Raw genomic sequence first — 15,344 nt, forward strand, 5'->3', positions numbered from 1 at the left:
GCCCACAGCTGAATGTCTCAATTGGTCTTAACACGTCCCTAACTTTTTAAAAAAATAAATTCTAGTGTAGTTGGCAAACAATGTTTTATTAGTTTTGGGTGTATAATTAACTCTCTCAACATATGATGCTTATTAGTACTCAGCACGAAAAAGAAATGAAGTCCGGATCCATGCTACAACATGGATGAAACTTGAAAACCGTATGTGAAGTGAAAAGAAGCTAGACCCAAGGGTCACATACTATATGGTTTCTTTTATATAAAATTTCCAGAAGGAATGTATCTACAGAGACAGAAAATATATTAGTGGTTGCTTAGACTTGGGGTCAGGAATTTAAAAATTGGGGATAAGGCTATGGTTTAAGGGGTTTCTTTTTGGGGTGATGAATATAATCTATAATTGATGGCCATCATGGTTATACAACTCTGTGAATATCCTAAAAGCCATTGAATCGTACACTTTCAATGGATAAATTATATGGTGTGTGAATTATATCTCAATATAGTTGTTTAAAAATATGATGTCTAGAAGGGAAAACCGTACTCTGCTGTAGATTGCCTTAACCTCTGTATTTCAATTTCATTCTATAAAACAGATGAGTTAATAATATCTACTCCACCTCCTTGACAGGATTGTTGAATCACACTTTGCAACATCATAATTATGTAAGTTATTAGTTTGAATGACTCTCACCACCTCATATCTGGATCACTGACACAATCCATTTACTGTAACTCATTTGTTTTGTGGGGTAAAAGACAATTTTTTTTAAACACTTATTACCCAACTCAGGAGAATGTAAGGAACACTTAGCACCCATTGCATAAAGTCTAACACTTCACCTTAATATTTAAAGCATTTTTCCAACTTTGCCCCACACTTCCTATCATTCTTCACAGCCAGACTACATTTTAATGATAAAACACTTGCTTTTCCCAACATGTATTTTATGTATTAACCTTTTTAGCTGGATATTCCTCTCAAACAAAATATACTGTGTTACAGACTGTCTTCCCTTTCCCCTCTCCCCCAGATTCGTATGTTGAAGCCCGAACTCCAATATGATGGTATTTGGAGGTGAGTCTTGGGAGGTAATTAGGTTTAGATGAGGTTGTAAGTCTGGGGCTTACAGATGGGAATTTAATGGTGGGAAATTAGTCCTTATAAGAAGAGAAAGAGATTAGAGCTCTACATGCCAGGGCACAGCAAGGAGGAGACGACCTGTAAGCCAGGAAGAGAGTCCTCATGGGAGACCCGAATTGGCCAGAGCTTTGATTCTGGACTTCTTAGCTTCCACAACTGTGAGAAATAAATTCCTGTGGTTTAAGTCACCCATCTGTCCTATTTTGTTATGGTAGCCCCAGCTGACCAATATATGCCCCTGGAAATCCTTCACTAATCCCAGTTATGGCTTCCTTCCAAAGTTTTTTTTTAACTTTTTTTGTAACTTTCTCTTGGACCTGCCCCCCCACCGCCTTACTGATTACTCCATTACTCTACATTCTCAAAGAAGGTTAGCTTCGTATAAAGCTAATATTCAGTTCTTATTCACTTATGTACTATATTTTAACTCCTCACCTACTTGACAAGTTTGTCAAATGAGAGATGCAATGTGAATAATTTTGTTGCACCTTTTCCAAAATATGAATTTTATGGTCATTACCTCCAGTATTAAGTCATGGCTGCTTCCTCCTTTCCTGCCATTGTTGGCCCTACACTGAGTATGGCCCAAAGCTTATAGGAAAGGCCTCATAGCCAATAATCCCAAATGGCTAATATTTAAACACTATGTTGAAAGTTCACTCCATCAAATTTAACTCCAGAGTTTCTGATGAGTGTCAACATTTAAAGCACCAAGAAATATGGTGATTAATTAATCACTTGATTAAGTACAATTTAAAGCTTGTACCTTTTTGTCGTTATGTTACAAAAGGTCATAGGAAAAGTTGGGGCAGTTCTTGAAATTGCATCTCTTGAGCCCAGCGGGTTTGACTATTGTGGGAGGACAGGAAAAGGCATATCCAATAAGGAGGAAACTGCAGCCTTTGCTAGCTCCCCAGCCCGGGTTCAGTGACCCACTTCTGCCCAGAGCATCAGTTCGACCTTAACCTTCATGGAAAATTCAAGCCAGTTTGGTTTTTGTTTCTGTTTTTTTTTTTTTTTTTTTTTTTAACAAACACTTTGTAGAAAGTAAGACTTCTAGGTGGAAACCAAAGAGCAATTTCCTAATTTTTTAATACATTAAAGAGGATGTTTTTCTTTTTGCTACTGCAACGTCAGGGAAAAGTGTAGTGTAACTGACAGAAGAGACCAGAGCTTAAACCTGCGCTCATTCATTCCATTCTGGGTGAAATGCCTCGGAGGGTCCTACAGGCTTATTCCACCCCCAGACCAGTTGGCACTAGAAGGTTGGAGCCATACTATGGATCATCCCCAACTCATTTTATGGGCAAGGAGACTAAGTAAGGCCTGTGAAAGGGAATACCATGCCTAGTGACTTAGGATTTACAAACATGGTGATAAAAATTGGTTCAAAATTTGGTGTGGAAGCTTATAGGATGCTCCATAGGAGGTAGGTTTTGGTGCGGAGCACATTTATCTGTGTACGTGTGTTTTATTGCTCCTGTCGTTATAAAATCTACTCTGAATATTTGTCTCACATTTTCTCAAGTTATGAGAAAATCTATCAAAATGTTCTCTGCTTGTGAAAAGAAACGTGAGAATGGATGGAAGGAGGGAAAACAACGAAGGAAAGAAAAACCTGAAGGAAGTAAGTTAACCTCCCAGCCCCCTCCCCTTTTCTGTTCCCCACCGTCCCCATCTCTGCTTTCGCCATGGCTCCATTCCCTTCCCAGCTCCCTTTATTTCCCACAACCCTGAAGGCCAGCCGACAGGGGTTTACATTTCGAAAACCCTTGCGCGGCTGCCGGAGCTGGGCATGCTCAAACGCCCAGGACGGGCTTTTTTCAGCTTCCAACTTTGGCAGCTCTCCCACCCGCACCCCGAAGGGGCAGGTCCGCACAGATCCTTCGGTGTGAGTAAGCGGGGAGAAATTCACCCACTCCCACGGAGGAAGCGAGGTAGGGGAGCGAGCCGGGCAGTTCGGCGTTACGCGGGCGCTTCCAAAGGGCGGGCGCGGGGTTGCCGAGCCCTTGGGGGGCTGCGCAGCGTGGGGGGGTTCTGTGGCCGCGCGGGCGCGCGCGCCCGTCCGAGGGGGCGCTGTCCGAGGGCACGTGCGCGGGAGCGCGCGCGGGGAGTGGTCGCCGAGTGGCGGGCGGGGCGGGCAGGGGCGGGGCCGCGGCGGCGCGCGGACGCCGAGCTCCACCGGGTTTCCTGAGGCTGCGGCGCGGCCACCAGCGGGAGGGCGGCAGCCACGGTATCCAGAGCCTGAAAACCTAGGATTTCGGGGGCGCTGAGGGACGCAGGAGCGGAACCCGGCCGCGGGGAAGAGCCGCGCGGTGCAGCTCGCGCCTTTGCAGACAGCGCTTTCCTCGCTCCGCTTAGGAAGTGGGTGGGGGTGTTTCGTGGCCGGCGTCGGGAAGGATTGGAACGCCCGCGCCGGGAAAGAAAGAATTCACCTGTGTTTGAAGGCAGCTGGTCGGACGTGGAGGGAGCGGCGGCGAGCTCTCGCTCCTGGCACAATGGGCTGTACGCTGAGCGCCGAGGATAAGGCGGCGGTGGAGCGGAGTAAGATGATCGACCGGAACCTCCGTGAGGATGGCGAGAAGGCGGCGCGCGAGGTCAAGCTGCTGCTGCTCGGTAAGGGCGGCCAGGCGCGTCCCGGGGGGCCCTGGGGTCGGGCGGCTTGCTGGGCGCGGCGCCCCGCGGTGGCCGCTGCGGGCCCCTCGCGTTTGGAAACGCAGAGCGGACGTGTCAGAGCGGCCGAGAGCGCGTCTCGTGGCGCCGGGGGATGGTTTCCGGGCGAGAGCGCGGCCGGTGCCGTGCGGAGCCGCGGCGGGCGCTCCCGTCCCTGGTCCCCTTGCCTGCCTTCTCCCTGGCCGGGGAGAGCTCGCCCGCGGGCGGCGGGAGCCTCCGTCCACTGACAGGCGTTGGTGTGGACCCCGCGAGGAACCGCGGAGCGGGTCGCGAGTAAGCCCGGTTTCTCTGAAGTTCGCTCAGCCTTCGGAAGATGAAGGGGGCTTTCGCGGCGAGGGGGGGGGGAAGAGAAAACAGCCCACCACCCCTCCCCCCTTGAAAACCCTTCGTTACGAGGTGTCGTATCGTGGTTGTGGTTTTCCCCTGTCTAGAGTGCCTCGTTTTGTGAAATCAGTGCACCTCTTGTGAGGTTCCGTGGGATCGAGATGGGTCCTTCCTGTTAACTTCCTATGACGACTCAGTAAGTGTAAAGGGAGCACCGACTATATTTACCTTGCTCAAGGAAGTAGGCTATCTCTGCTGGATGCTTGGTTTTTATTACTGCGGAGACGTGGCAACCATCAAAGTTGGGTAACGTGTGCTGCGGTCGTAGGCAAGGCAGATACTCGAGGGGGAGAAACCTATGCGAAAGGTGCGAAAGGGTCACGCGGAAAACGAATTCTCTCCCAGCCGCCACGGTTTCTGATGAATGAGATTTGCCAGGTACACGCCAGGCTTTTATTTGTCCTTAGTATTGTTCTCTTGGTGGAACGCTCTGGGGAGGTCTTTTCCAGCTTCTTGAGAGACCCCCCCCCCCAAAAAAAAGAGTAAGCCAGGGTTTTGACTGAAGAATACATTAGGAAAATAATCACAGTTTAAGATTTGTAGATCTGTGAGTTGGGGTTTTCTTTTGTTTGCTTGCCACCCCTCCCCAACATACACACTCTATAGCTATTTAGGTAGGTGAAAGATTTCAGAATCTTTATTTGCGCTTCCAGCGATTGCTTTTGTTTTAGAACAGTTAAAATAAAAGGAATCTTGCACAAGCCTGTTTTCAGTAAGCTTCTGTTTCATTGGTTTAATGACTACAGGAAAAATGGTGGGTTTTTTTCTCCATTACTAGTAGGCTTAGAAGCAGCAAAGTTGGCATGACTAAAACTAATAATGATCTGAGTCATTTTGCTAGCAAACTGTGAAATAACTTTGCATTTTAAAGACCTGAGTGACTTTCTTCACCCTTTCCTCCAAAATAAATCTTTCTCAATTAGTACTGTTTACCCAAGTTTTTATGTTAATAAGAAATAACATATTTTGCCTGGGTCAGTGTGTTTTTAGTATCTTGAACATAGAAGAGACACACCTTGACATGGAAACGTGTAGATGTTTCTCTTCTGATGTGGATGTGCTTGAGACAAAAATGAAACAAAAGGAAGATTGCAAAGTTCTCTTCCTGCAGTTTCTGCACTCCTGCTCTGATGTATTCATTCAGTGTATTTTAGTGTGACTCTAGTTTGAGCCAGCCATCCACCATGTTTAAAGCAATTGAAAAATTGAGTCCTCTGGTGTTGTTTTACGCTTTAATTAGATGTCTATTGGAGAGAGATGGCCTAGGATAAAGGTCAGAGGAGTTGGTTTTTGCTTATATTCAGAAGAGGTCAGTGTTTCTCAGCCTTAGCACTATTGGCATTTTAGGCACGGTAATCCTTTGTTGTGCAGGCTGTCTTGTACGTTGTGGGATGTTCAGCATTGCAGGATGTTCTTTGGCATCTACCTGTTAGATGCCAAGAGCAGCCCCCTTAACCTTTGATCCTTGAAAATGTCTCCAGATAGTCCCCAGACTCCCCTGGGGAGTAAAAATTAATCTCTGATGAGAACCTAGATTGACAGGTATAGTGGCTGTATAATGTAGAAGTAAAAGTTGCCCCTCTACAACCAGCTGCAGTAAGAGTTAGAGGAAGGTGTAGCAGAGTCATGCTTTTCAGAAGAAATTATGAGATTTTGTTTTTCTATACCACTAATGTTAGAAAGATTTCAAAATGATTTTTAATATTTTTTTGGTAACTGAATTCCTTCAGTTGTCTTTTCTAGCTTTGGTGTTTTGCTTTTCCCCCTACATCTTCTTTCTCTGTAGAAATCCCTTTGCACCCCTGTTGTGGGCCCAGTTCTCCTTCTTCTTCCTCTTTATCTGTCTTACTCCTACTCCCCTTTTGCTCAGGGTCCCAGCATTCTAGATCCTATAAACAAAATGCTGGCTTATTTCATAAATGTTATTCTCGGAATGTTTCAAAACACTTTTTTCCCCTAATTTGTCTTTAGCAGTGAAGTTTTGACCTTTGGTTCTTTTATGGATGTTTAAAGGCATATGTGTAAGTAGCTCAATGAAATCATTCCATATAAAACACGACAGCTGAATCAACTAGAAAAACAAAATGGTTTTCTGGGTAATCAATAACCACTGTCACTTCCATTTATATCAGGTCTTTCTCTTCAATTATTTTATTATTTTTTTCATCAAATGAACTTTTTCCTTTTAAAAATGCCAGAAATCTCCCAAAGTATATTTGAGATAATATAATAAATAGTTCATTGTATTGCATTTTTTTCTTGAGGTGCATCTGTATTGTATTTTAAACATCTGGGTTGAAAGTTTTAGGTATGCTATGCCCATTATTGGGGAAAAAAAAGGTACTGGGTGTCTTATAATTTAAACTTTTTTAAAAATCAGAGCTATTTCACTATCCATATTAGGAACAGTGAATTAGGACTTAAAAAAGAGAGGACTTAGTCTAATCATTGTCCTAAGGGAAATGGGGTCATCATTAGAGTGGTTCAAGTCTTTAGGTTTAGTTTTCAGGCATTGATATGAGAATAATAATCCTAAATAGAAAAACCCATTTTTTTAATTAAACCCATTTTCATGAAAGTTTTCTTCCCATTATAGATGGCTAATTGCCTGAGGGGAAAACATTTTTTATTGTCATATCTTTGAGGATGTTACGATTTATCCTTTTTTAAGGTCTGTATCATTAGGTTTTGACTGTTTTTACAGTGAGACTATAGTATGCATATGGACACTTCTTAATTATAATTTTCACAGATATAAAGGATTAGATTATACAAAAGTAGAACTTCCATGCATTCTTCATAACATTGCACTCTGAAGCGGAGTTTTGAATCTCCTTCCCTCCATCTCATTATCCTCTCCGCTCCACTCATCCTCTCAGACAAACACAAATCCACACCCTTTCTCTTTCTGTAGGTGGTTTTAAATACTATAGGGTAAGTGAAAATGAGGAGAGGGATAAGATCTCTTCTGCTTGGTGAATATTTTTCCATTGCTACCAGCAACCAGCTCTTTGAGAAGCTACATCATTAATCTTTTTGTTCCTTTATACTTGCCCTGTGACTTCCTTCGTTGGGAAATTCTGGCATTGCAGGACGTTGGATTTTGCGTTGCTTTAGCTATTTCCTTAGCATTGGCTCAGGATCTTACATGTTGGGAGTCCCATTTCCTTGAGTAAATGGACCTGTATTTCAACATGGGTTCTATGTTTCTCTCTCACTCACCTACCTTGAGGTTAACGATTACTTTGATAGTCACTACAGGTGGTATTAAAGTGTGTTTTGAAAGGGCTGATTTTTCTGTATCTTCTGTTTCTCCTTCTTAAAATTTATAGTTCAAGTTCTCTGATGCCACTGGCAGCCTAATTGCAGAAGGCTTTCCAGCGTCTGGTCTTTCGCCTCTTGCCTACTCTTGGTATTGTGCTAATTCCTTGCTCAGAAACCTTTGTTGTCTTCTCCATTGCCTGCATAAAAAAACTTTCTTCTAGACCTCGCTTCCCTCCATCCTTATGCTCTTCTCCTCAGGGCACCCTCCTCCTCCAGACAGGAACAGTTGGCATATGGTGAAGCATATTGTGCTCTGGTTTCTAGTTTGGTTTAGCTGTGTGCCCTGCCTGTTTCTCGGACTAGTGTGAGCACTTCAGGGGCAGAATCATTGTCAGTGGTACTTATATGCATCCCAAACAACCATTTACTTTGTCATATGCTTAATTAGTTACTAATTATGTTAATACCTTATGTAGAATTAGGACTTCATCTAGAATATAAACCATATACTTGGCCATTTTCAGTATTGATGGGAATAATTATCCAGCCAAAGTAAACCAAAAAGGAATATTAACAGCATGTGATGACCAAAATAAACACATGGTATCTAAAAGCAGATTCGCTTAAGAATTCTTTTTGATTTTTATGTGAATTTTTCACAGTCCTTATATTATTTGAGAAATTAGAAAAAATTAAAGAAAAATGACAGTGGATATTCAATGGAGGAAAGTCTGCTGTGTTGCAGTTGTTATGTTATTCCTTAGTTTTTTTTTCTTTTGTACAGATCTTATTTTGTGATCTTTATTTTTGGCCTCTTTTAACCATAAATAAAGAGCATAAGTCTTATTAAATTTATCAGTGATGGGCAATCTAGTGCCAATATTATAGGACTTAGAAGATGTTTGGAAATGTAATGCCCGTTTTCTAGGATTTAGTGGGAGATGTTATTTAAACCTGGGAATGATTGCTAGAAATTTTTAAACAAAAAGTGAGCATCCAACCACAATCTTACTGCTCCTTGTTTTGCATGCCTCAGCTTTGGAAAGTTCAAGCTACCACAAATTCCCATGGGAGGACCTGAATGTATTTGTTGCACTTTTAGGTCACATATTTCTTGGTCACATGTTCTGGCATATGCAGTTACCCAATGTGTGAGTTCCCACAGTGTGACATTGGTGAAGCTCAGATCCCAGATGGCATTTGAGCTGTATGAACTAAGGTCAGCAGCACCTAATCTTGTAGTGCTTAGACTGCCTTCTGTCATAACTTGTTAAATACTAATTAAAAATCTTAGCAGAAATAAGGCAAACCTCATTTTAAGGTGAATGTTCATTCCATAAGTGTAGTGGCTTTTAAACAATGTAAAATGTAATTAGCTTTATGTTCCTGGAGGTCAGAAGTCCAAAATGGGGTTGACCAGGCTAGAATCAGGATGTCAGCAGGGCTAATTTTCTTCTAGAGGTCTCAGAGGAGAATCTTTTTCTTGGCCTTTTCCAGCCTCTATCTAGAGGATCCCTGCTCTCCTTGGTACATGGGAAACTTTCTCCATCTTCAGAACCAGCAGTGACTGGTGGAGTCTTTCTCAGGTAGCATTGTTCTTGTACTAGTCCTTTCACTTCCAGGGAACCCTGTGATTTCATTGGGTCCACCTGGATGATGCAGGATAAGTCCCTTCCTTCAGGAGACTTGTCTTAATCCCTTCCACATAGTTTCTGTTCCCATGTAGGCTGACATGTTCTCAAGTTCCTGGGATTGGAACATGGACATCTTTGGGCATCTCATGGGCTATTATTCTGCCTCCCACAGTCTGCCCTCTGGCTGCCAAAGATTTATGTAAAATGTACTTACCGAATCCCAACATCTCCCACAGTCTCAACCCATTACGGCCTCAGCACAGTGTCCAAAATCTCATCCAGATCTCATAATCTAACTCATTTTGGGTGAGATTCTGGGTATAATCCATCTTGTGACAAAATTCCTCTCTGCCTGTGAACCTGTGAAACTTGAGAACCTGTCATCTGCTCCTATAATATGGTGGGACAGGCACAGGGTATCAGTTACAGATCTTCCTGTCCAGAAAGAAAGTGGAACCAAAAAAGAGTCATCCGGTTCCTTGCACTGTCCAAACTACATTAGGTTTCAAGATCTGGGAATAATCCTCTGATCCTCTCTACCTTTAGCGTTCTAGACCCCACTCTTCCTTTTAATGAAAGGTAGCCGTGTTTGCAGCTTGAGTAATGTTATCAGCCAGTTTCTTGCCTATAGAATTCTTGTGACCTGATAGGTTTTTGGACTCTCTCATCTTTTTTCCTTTACTGTTTTATAATAATCAGCAAGAAAGAAAACAGCTTGCACCTTCCAACAGTTTGCTTGGAAATCTTCTCATCTAAATACCCAAGCACATAGCTTATATGTTCTGTTTTCACATAACCACAGGACATAATTCACTTAAGCTTTCTGCCACTAGGTAGCAAGGAACCTCTTTCTGCTAGTTTATAACACGTTCTTCCTTTCTGTCCAAGTCCTCGCCAGCAGCACAGTTAAAGTCCGTATGTCTGTCAGCAGCATGTTCATGGCAATGAAAATATTTCCTGAGGATCTCCTATGTTTTCTCTAATATATGTTCAGATACTTAATATAGGTGTTAACATCTGTATTTCTAATAGTGTGTTGGGGACAATCCAGGCTTTTACAACCTTGTTCCTCAAAATTCAGCCTCTGCCTGTTGCCTGATTCCAAAACCCATTTCCGAATGTTGTGTGTTTTTTTTTTTTGGCAGCATCACTGATATCTCACATATAACTTAGAGCATGCAGAATGATTATGACTTCATTTTTTTCAGTCTTTTGCAATTTGCGTGACTATCATGGTAACAGCAAAATCACCAGTTTCTAGTGCTTCATATTGAACCCGAGATATTTCAGTCCAGGCATAGTGTTAAAGAATAAGACTTATATTTTTGTTTGCCTCCGCTTCAGTGAAGTTTTTCCTGACCATCCAGTCTAAATTTGTCTTCCTTCCTCTCCCTTCCTAATTACACCATTTTGAAATCATCTTGTGCATTTACTTTTTTATTGTCTGTTGCGCCTCGTGTTAGGGTTGGCTTCCTCAGAGCGTGAATCCTGTCTGACTTGTTTTATCATCAAATGACACAGAGTAGTCCTTCCATAAATGCTGATTAAATGATTGACTAGTTAAATTATTGAACATTAATTTTGATTAATAATCTTTTAAAAAGTTGATACATTTTTCTTGTGCCTTGGATATTTTTAATGAGTTTTGGCCCAGTGTATTCTCATTTATTTCTTTCATATCTTGCTGGTTATTATAACTAAAACCTACTACATTATTATTCACACTCTTCTAAAAACTAAAATTAATTTAGGATACCTAATTCTTGTTGCATGATCAGAAACATACTATGACTCTTGGGAAATTAGGTGTAGAGTGAATTGTGATTTTTATATTTGCGTATCCTGGACATTTTTTCTTTTTTTTCTTTTTCTTTATCTTCGTGGACACTTTGTTGTTAATAGGATTGTTGCATTGCTATTTCTCCTGTTATTTGAGCGCTTTCTTAAAAGGCCTGCAGTCATAGAGCGTGACATCAGATGTATTCTCACAATCATAGCTTTCACAGCAGGACAATGAGATTGTAACTTTGGCTTTCTGGAGCCAAAGTTAGAGTGCTCAGAAACTGACCACAGTCTATTCTTTATGTCTTTTCTATCTTTATGTGGCGTGAATTGTCATTGGGGCATTTGCAAAGTGCTTTGTATATTTTAGGTTTTGAGTTATGCCTTAGGCTTACCAAATCCTTAAGAGAATTTACAATTTACTTAGGGATATATATACATAAAAGTAGTTCCTCATAATGGTAAATAGGGAAGAAATGGTATAATAATAGATACTAGGGAGGTGAGCTTTAACACTGGGTGTCTTCATTATTGATCACAGATGAGGGTGGAGGTTATGTACCTCTCAGGAATTACCTCTCAGAATAACTGTGGTTTTAAATCTGTCCATTTCCATGCATTTCTGAGCTTATTTTTTTGATTCTGCCTGGCTGTAAGCTCTATTATACAGAAACCTGCAATCTAGAAGAGACTTTGCTATCTATGACGTAGTTTTCTTACAGTCTCCACATAGAAGGAATTTTAGCCCTCCAAGATTTAGCTCTGTGCAGAGACTCTCTACACAGGGAAGGGCCGTTGACCTGGCAGTAAAATGTTTCTCTTGAGATCTTGGTCAAGTTATCCTAATTCTTGAAGCTTTAATTTTCTTTTCCATAAATTCCGGATAGTAAATGTACCTACCTCACTGGGGGACAAAGTAAGCTAATACATCCAGGGTACTTAGAGTAACACATGGCGCAGCAGTTCTTAGTAAATATAAGCTGATAAGATAAATACTTCAGAGATTCTTTGGAGTCTGCCCTCCCTCTCCTTCCGGTTTGATCCATTTATGTTCGTAGATATTAAATCATTTTTTGGCTCTTCTTAGCCAACGGTATGTACATAGCAAAGATATCGAGAAGTATAAAGCCTATCTTAATTACTAGTTTCTGATCCAGCCATGGCTTCCTTGTGGGACTTGGCTTTCTGCTAACAGTATCTTCATTGGGAAAAGACCAGGTAAATATCTGTGCTGTTAGGAATTCTAGAGAGAGTAGATTTTAAGTAATTGGAAAACTTTACAGATGATTTGAAAGTAATTTTTTCTCCCTTTTATTACCTGTTTTTAGAGTAAATGTATTAATTTCCTGTAAACTTTCCTTTTTATCTTTCTTGAAAATAAAACAAGGCTGTTAATGTAAGTTTTGAAACATTATTTGAGTTGACTCAAATGAATGTGCCATTTCTCTGGTGAATTTATGATTAGTTGCCATGAATTTAAAGCCTTTTCGAAACTTTCTGTACTGGTGACTCAAACAGATTCCTAATAAAATTTCAAAATTACCATGAATATACTTTTAAGAAAGAAGTAGCATCTCTTGAGAAAGTGGTAGTAACCTTGATATAGAAACAGTGGAACATTTACTCTGTGATAGTATTTGTCTCTTTTAATAATATTTCAGAGGAGTCTCTTAAGACTTAGTCTTGAATTACCTGGAATTCCTTCTGCTTTTATTGTGCCTTTTTAAGGCACAGTCTGAATTTTTTTCTAGTAATTTACTTATCTAATCTATATTGTAATTTTTTTGTTTGTTTGGACTCATGTCTTTTATTTGACAGACTTCCATGATATTTAAGAAGCATTGGACCTGTAAGTAAATGGCACCCAAGATCAATGTAATAGAATAGGAATTAGAAGAAAACCTCCTTATTGGTAGTTCTGAAGTTAATTTAATTTCCAGAGTTAAATTTATTTCAGTGCAATTTAAAATTGATCTACTGAGTTTTTACAAACTGAGCAGTCAGTGTAATCAGCAACAAGATCAAGAATTATAGACAAGGGTTATGCTGTGACTGTAACCAGTTGCCAGTCTGGCCAGTCTGGAACTGATGAGCTGGTGCACTGGCTCCCACTCAGCCTCCCAGAACCTTCCATCCTATCCTGGTTCTCTCTGCCATCTTCATATTTCTCTAAAGACTCCTGCGTCCTGGTCCATAAACATTCTCAAGTCATGCCCAGCATTAAAAATAATAACATCCAAGCAAGATGTCCATACTCTCCTTCAGTCATTTTTAATCTCTTATTTTCCATCTAAACTTTTCAAAATAATCAGGCTGCATTCCATTTTTACTTTTTCACTTTCCATTTGCTCTTTAAATTGCTTTTTATTTAAAAAACTTGTTTTTCAACTATATAGGAATATTGAGAAATAAAACAGGCACTCTTGTAATCTGTATGAATATATTTTTTTAAAGAGAGACTATCTTATGGTTAGTCCCTTCTATAATTAGGTCAGGCCTCTCATTCTGACTTCCTATCTCTTAACTTTTCTCCAGTTTTTTCTTCTTTAATCTCCTTTTTATGTTACGTATATATCTTTTAGTTTACCTTATCTATTTAGCAATAAACTAATCTGCCTTTTAACACTGTTTTTAATTTTATTAGTAATATTTGTGTTTCTAGGAACTCTAAATAATCTTTTGGAAATAGTTTTTTCCATTCTTATATTTTGTAGCTTTTTAAAATAGTCACTTTCATCATACCATACTTCATAGTCTCTTTGTGAAAGATTTATTATGTAAAGTTCTTAACAGTTCACATATTTGTAGGGTGTTGACTGTATTTCACAGAAGGTAGATCGTGTGCTCTAGTAATTTTTTATTGTGAGCGCATGGTAACCAGCACATTGTGTGAATTTTGTGCACCCCAGGTTGGCTGTAGTTTTTTCTTAGTCTTGTGGGGTGAGGGTAGAGGGCAGATTTACTTTACTTACCTTATTATCACAATATTCTAAAACGGAAGGCCCCATCTCTCACCCACTTACCCAGCCACTTCTTCCTCCTCCTCCTCCTCCTCCTTGCTGTTGGCTCTATTTTAGTTGGTGGCACCACTGATCCTTGATTTCTTATTTGCTTTCACACCCATTTAGTCAAAAGCTCCATTGACTTTGTTTTGTAAATTTGTAAATTTGACTTTGTTTTGTAAATATTTTGCTTATTTTCCTATCTCACATTTTATCATCCAGCAACACTAAACTCAGGGTTTCTCTCCATTCCTGTGCAGTTTTCTTTCTTTCTTTCTTTCTTTCTTTCTTTCTTTTTTTTTTTTTTGCCGCCAACCACCCTTTGCTCATGTGGTTTCTGTTTAGGTGAGGATTACGTGTGTGTATATGTGCATGTCCGTGAACCTGGTTGGCTCTTCCAGTGCTGTTCTGGACTTATGATGAACTCCCATGGTGTCCCTGTTCCTGGCAGCCAGTTTTTTTTCTTTGCCTGCCAGCGTCCACTGCCTATTGGTCTGTTATGGCTCATTTTGTTCACGGCCAGGACAGTTCTCTTACAGTCTTGCCCCTCCTTTGTGTCTCATGGGTGCTGTGGACCTTCTGATCTCTGTTTTTCCTGCGTAGCCCTTTGTTGCAGAGCCAGTCCTGGTAGCCAGGCTCTTTCGTGGCTACCTTGAGTGCTCTGTCTTCTCTGGTCACATCAAGCATGTTGAAAATTATATGTCCTATGCATTTTGCAGTGGTGCTGATATGCCCCGGAGAGATGCCTCAGGGGCTTTCTTCTCCCCGGATCTCACATAGGCTCTTCTGCCTTGAGCAATCTCTTCATCTTCTCTGACATTACTGGTCACCTCCAAAACTGTGGCTCAAAATGGGATATCAAGATAGAGGTGACTCCCGACCTCTCTCATCCCTAGCTGCCTCCTACATTTGCTACTAGGCCATGGATGACCCTCTGGTTACCAGGCTAACGGTCTCTGCCATGCGATGCCTGGAAAGTAAAGCATTTGTACCCATCCATTTCATCTGATGACACTAATGCACCCCGTCTGCCTCTTCTCTCATTATGCATGTAAGTGCAAAGGAGAAAAAAAGAAAAAACACATCAGTAATTCTCAAAATACTTCTAGCATTACATCCTCTGTTGTTCTTTCCATTCCTGCTCTGAAGTTAGGCCTTTTCACACTTGTCATTATTGTATGCTCTTGCTGGTCCAAGTATGCTAACCTTATTTTCCTAAGGCAGCTCTTCTGAAATTTAAACTTTAATATGCACTGAAATAAGTCGGTATCTTTTTTAAAATGTAGATTTCCTTTCTATGTCTGGGATGGAACCTGAGATTCTGCATTTCTCACAGGCTCTCAGGGCCTGCCTTTGCCACTGATCCCCAGGCCATTCCATACTTTGGCAAGCAGAGTTCTAGAGCTGGTGATCCTCCTGGGTCTTTTCCATTTATTCACTGGATAAGCATTTTTCAAGACTT

At 41.0% G+C, this 15,344-nt stretch overlaps 1 protein-coding gene across 3 annotated transcripts in view; it reads left to right on the plus strand.

Moving 5' to 3' along the window:
• Positions 1-2,950: 2,950 nt before the first annotated feature.
• GNAI1 (G protein subunit alpha i1) overlaps positions 2,951-15,344 on the plus strand; it is an 82,705-nt gene continuing 70,311 nt past the window's right edge. Inside the window, exons 1-2 of one of the 3 annotated variants that reach the window (XM_004739610.3) lie at positions 2,951-3,080; positions 3,591-3,759. In XM_004739610.3, coding sequence (XP_004739667.1) covers positions 3,642-3,759 — 118 coding nt within the window. In that variant the 5' untranslated portion in view covers positions 2,951-3,080; positions 3,591-3,641. Of the gene's footprint in view, positions 3,081-3,590; positions 3,760-3,818; positions 4,337-4,435; positions 4,579-15,344 lie in introns of those variants that run through there. The other 2 variants (XM_004739611.3, XM_045089721.1) reach the window with 2 other exon arrangements.

Source organism: Mustela putorius, unplaced genomic scaffold (assembly GCF_011764305.1).
Source record: "Mustela putorius furo isolate JIRA1106 unplaced genomic scaffold, ASM1176430v1.1 tig00003845_pilon_pilon_pilon, whole genome shotgun sequence".
NCBI lineage: Eukaryota > Metazoa > Chordata > Mammalia > Carnivora > Mustelidae > Mustela > Mustela putorius.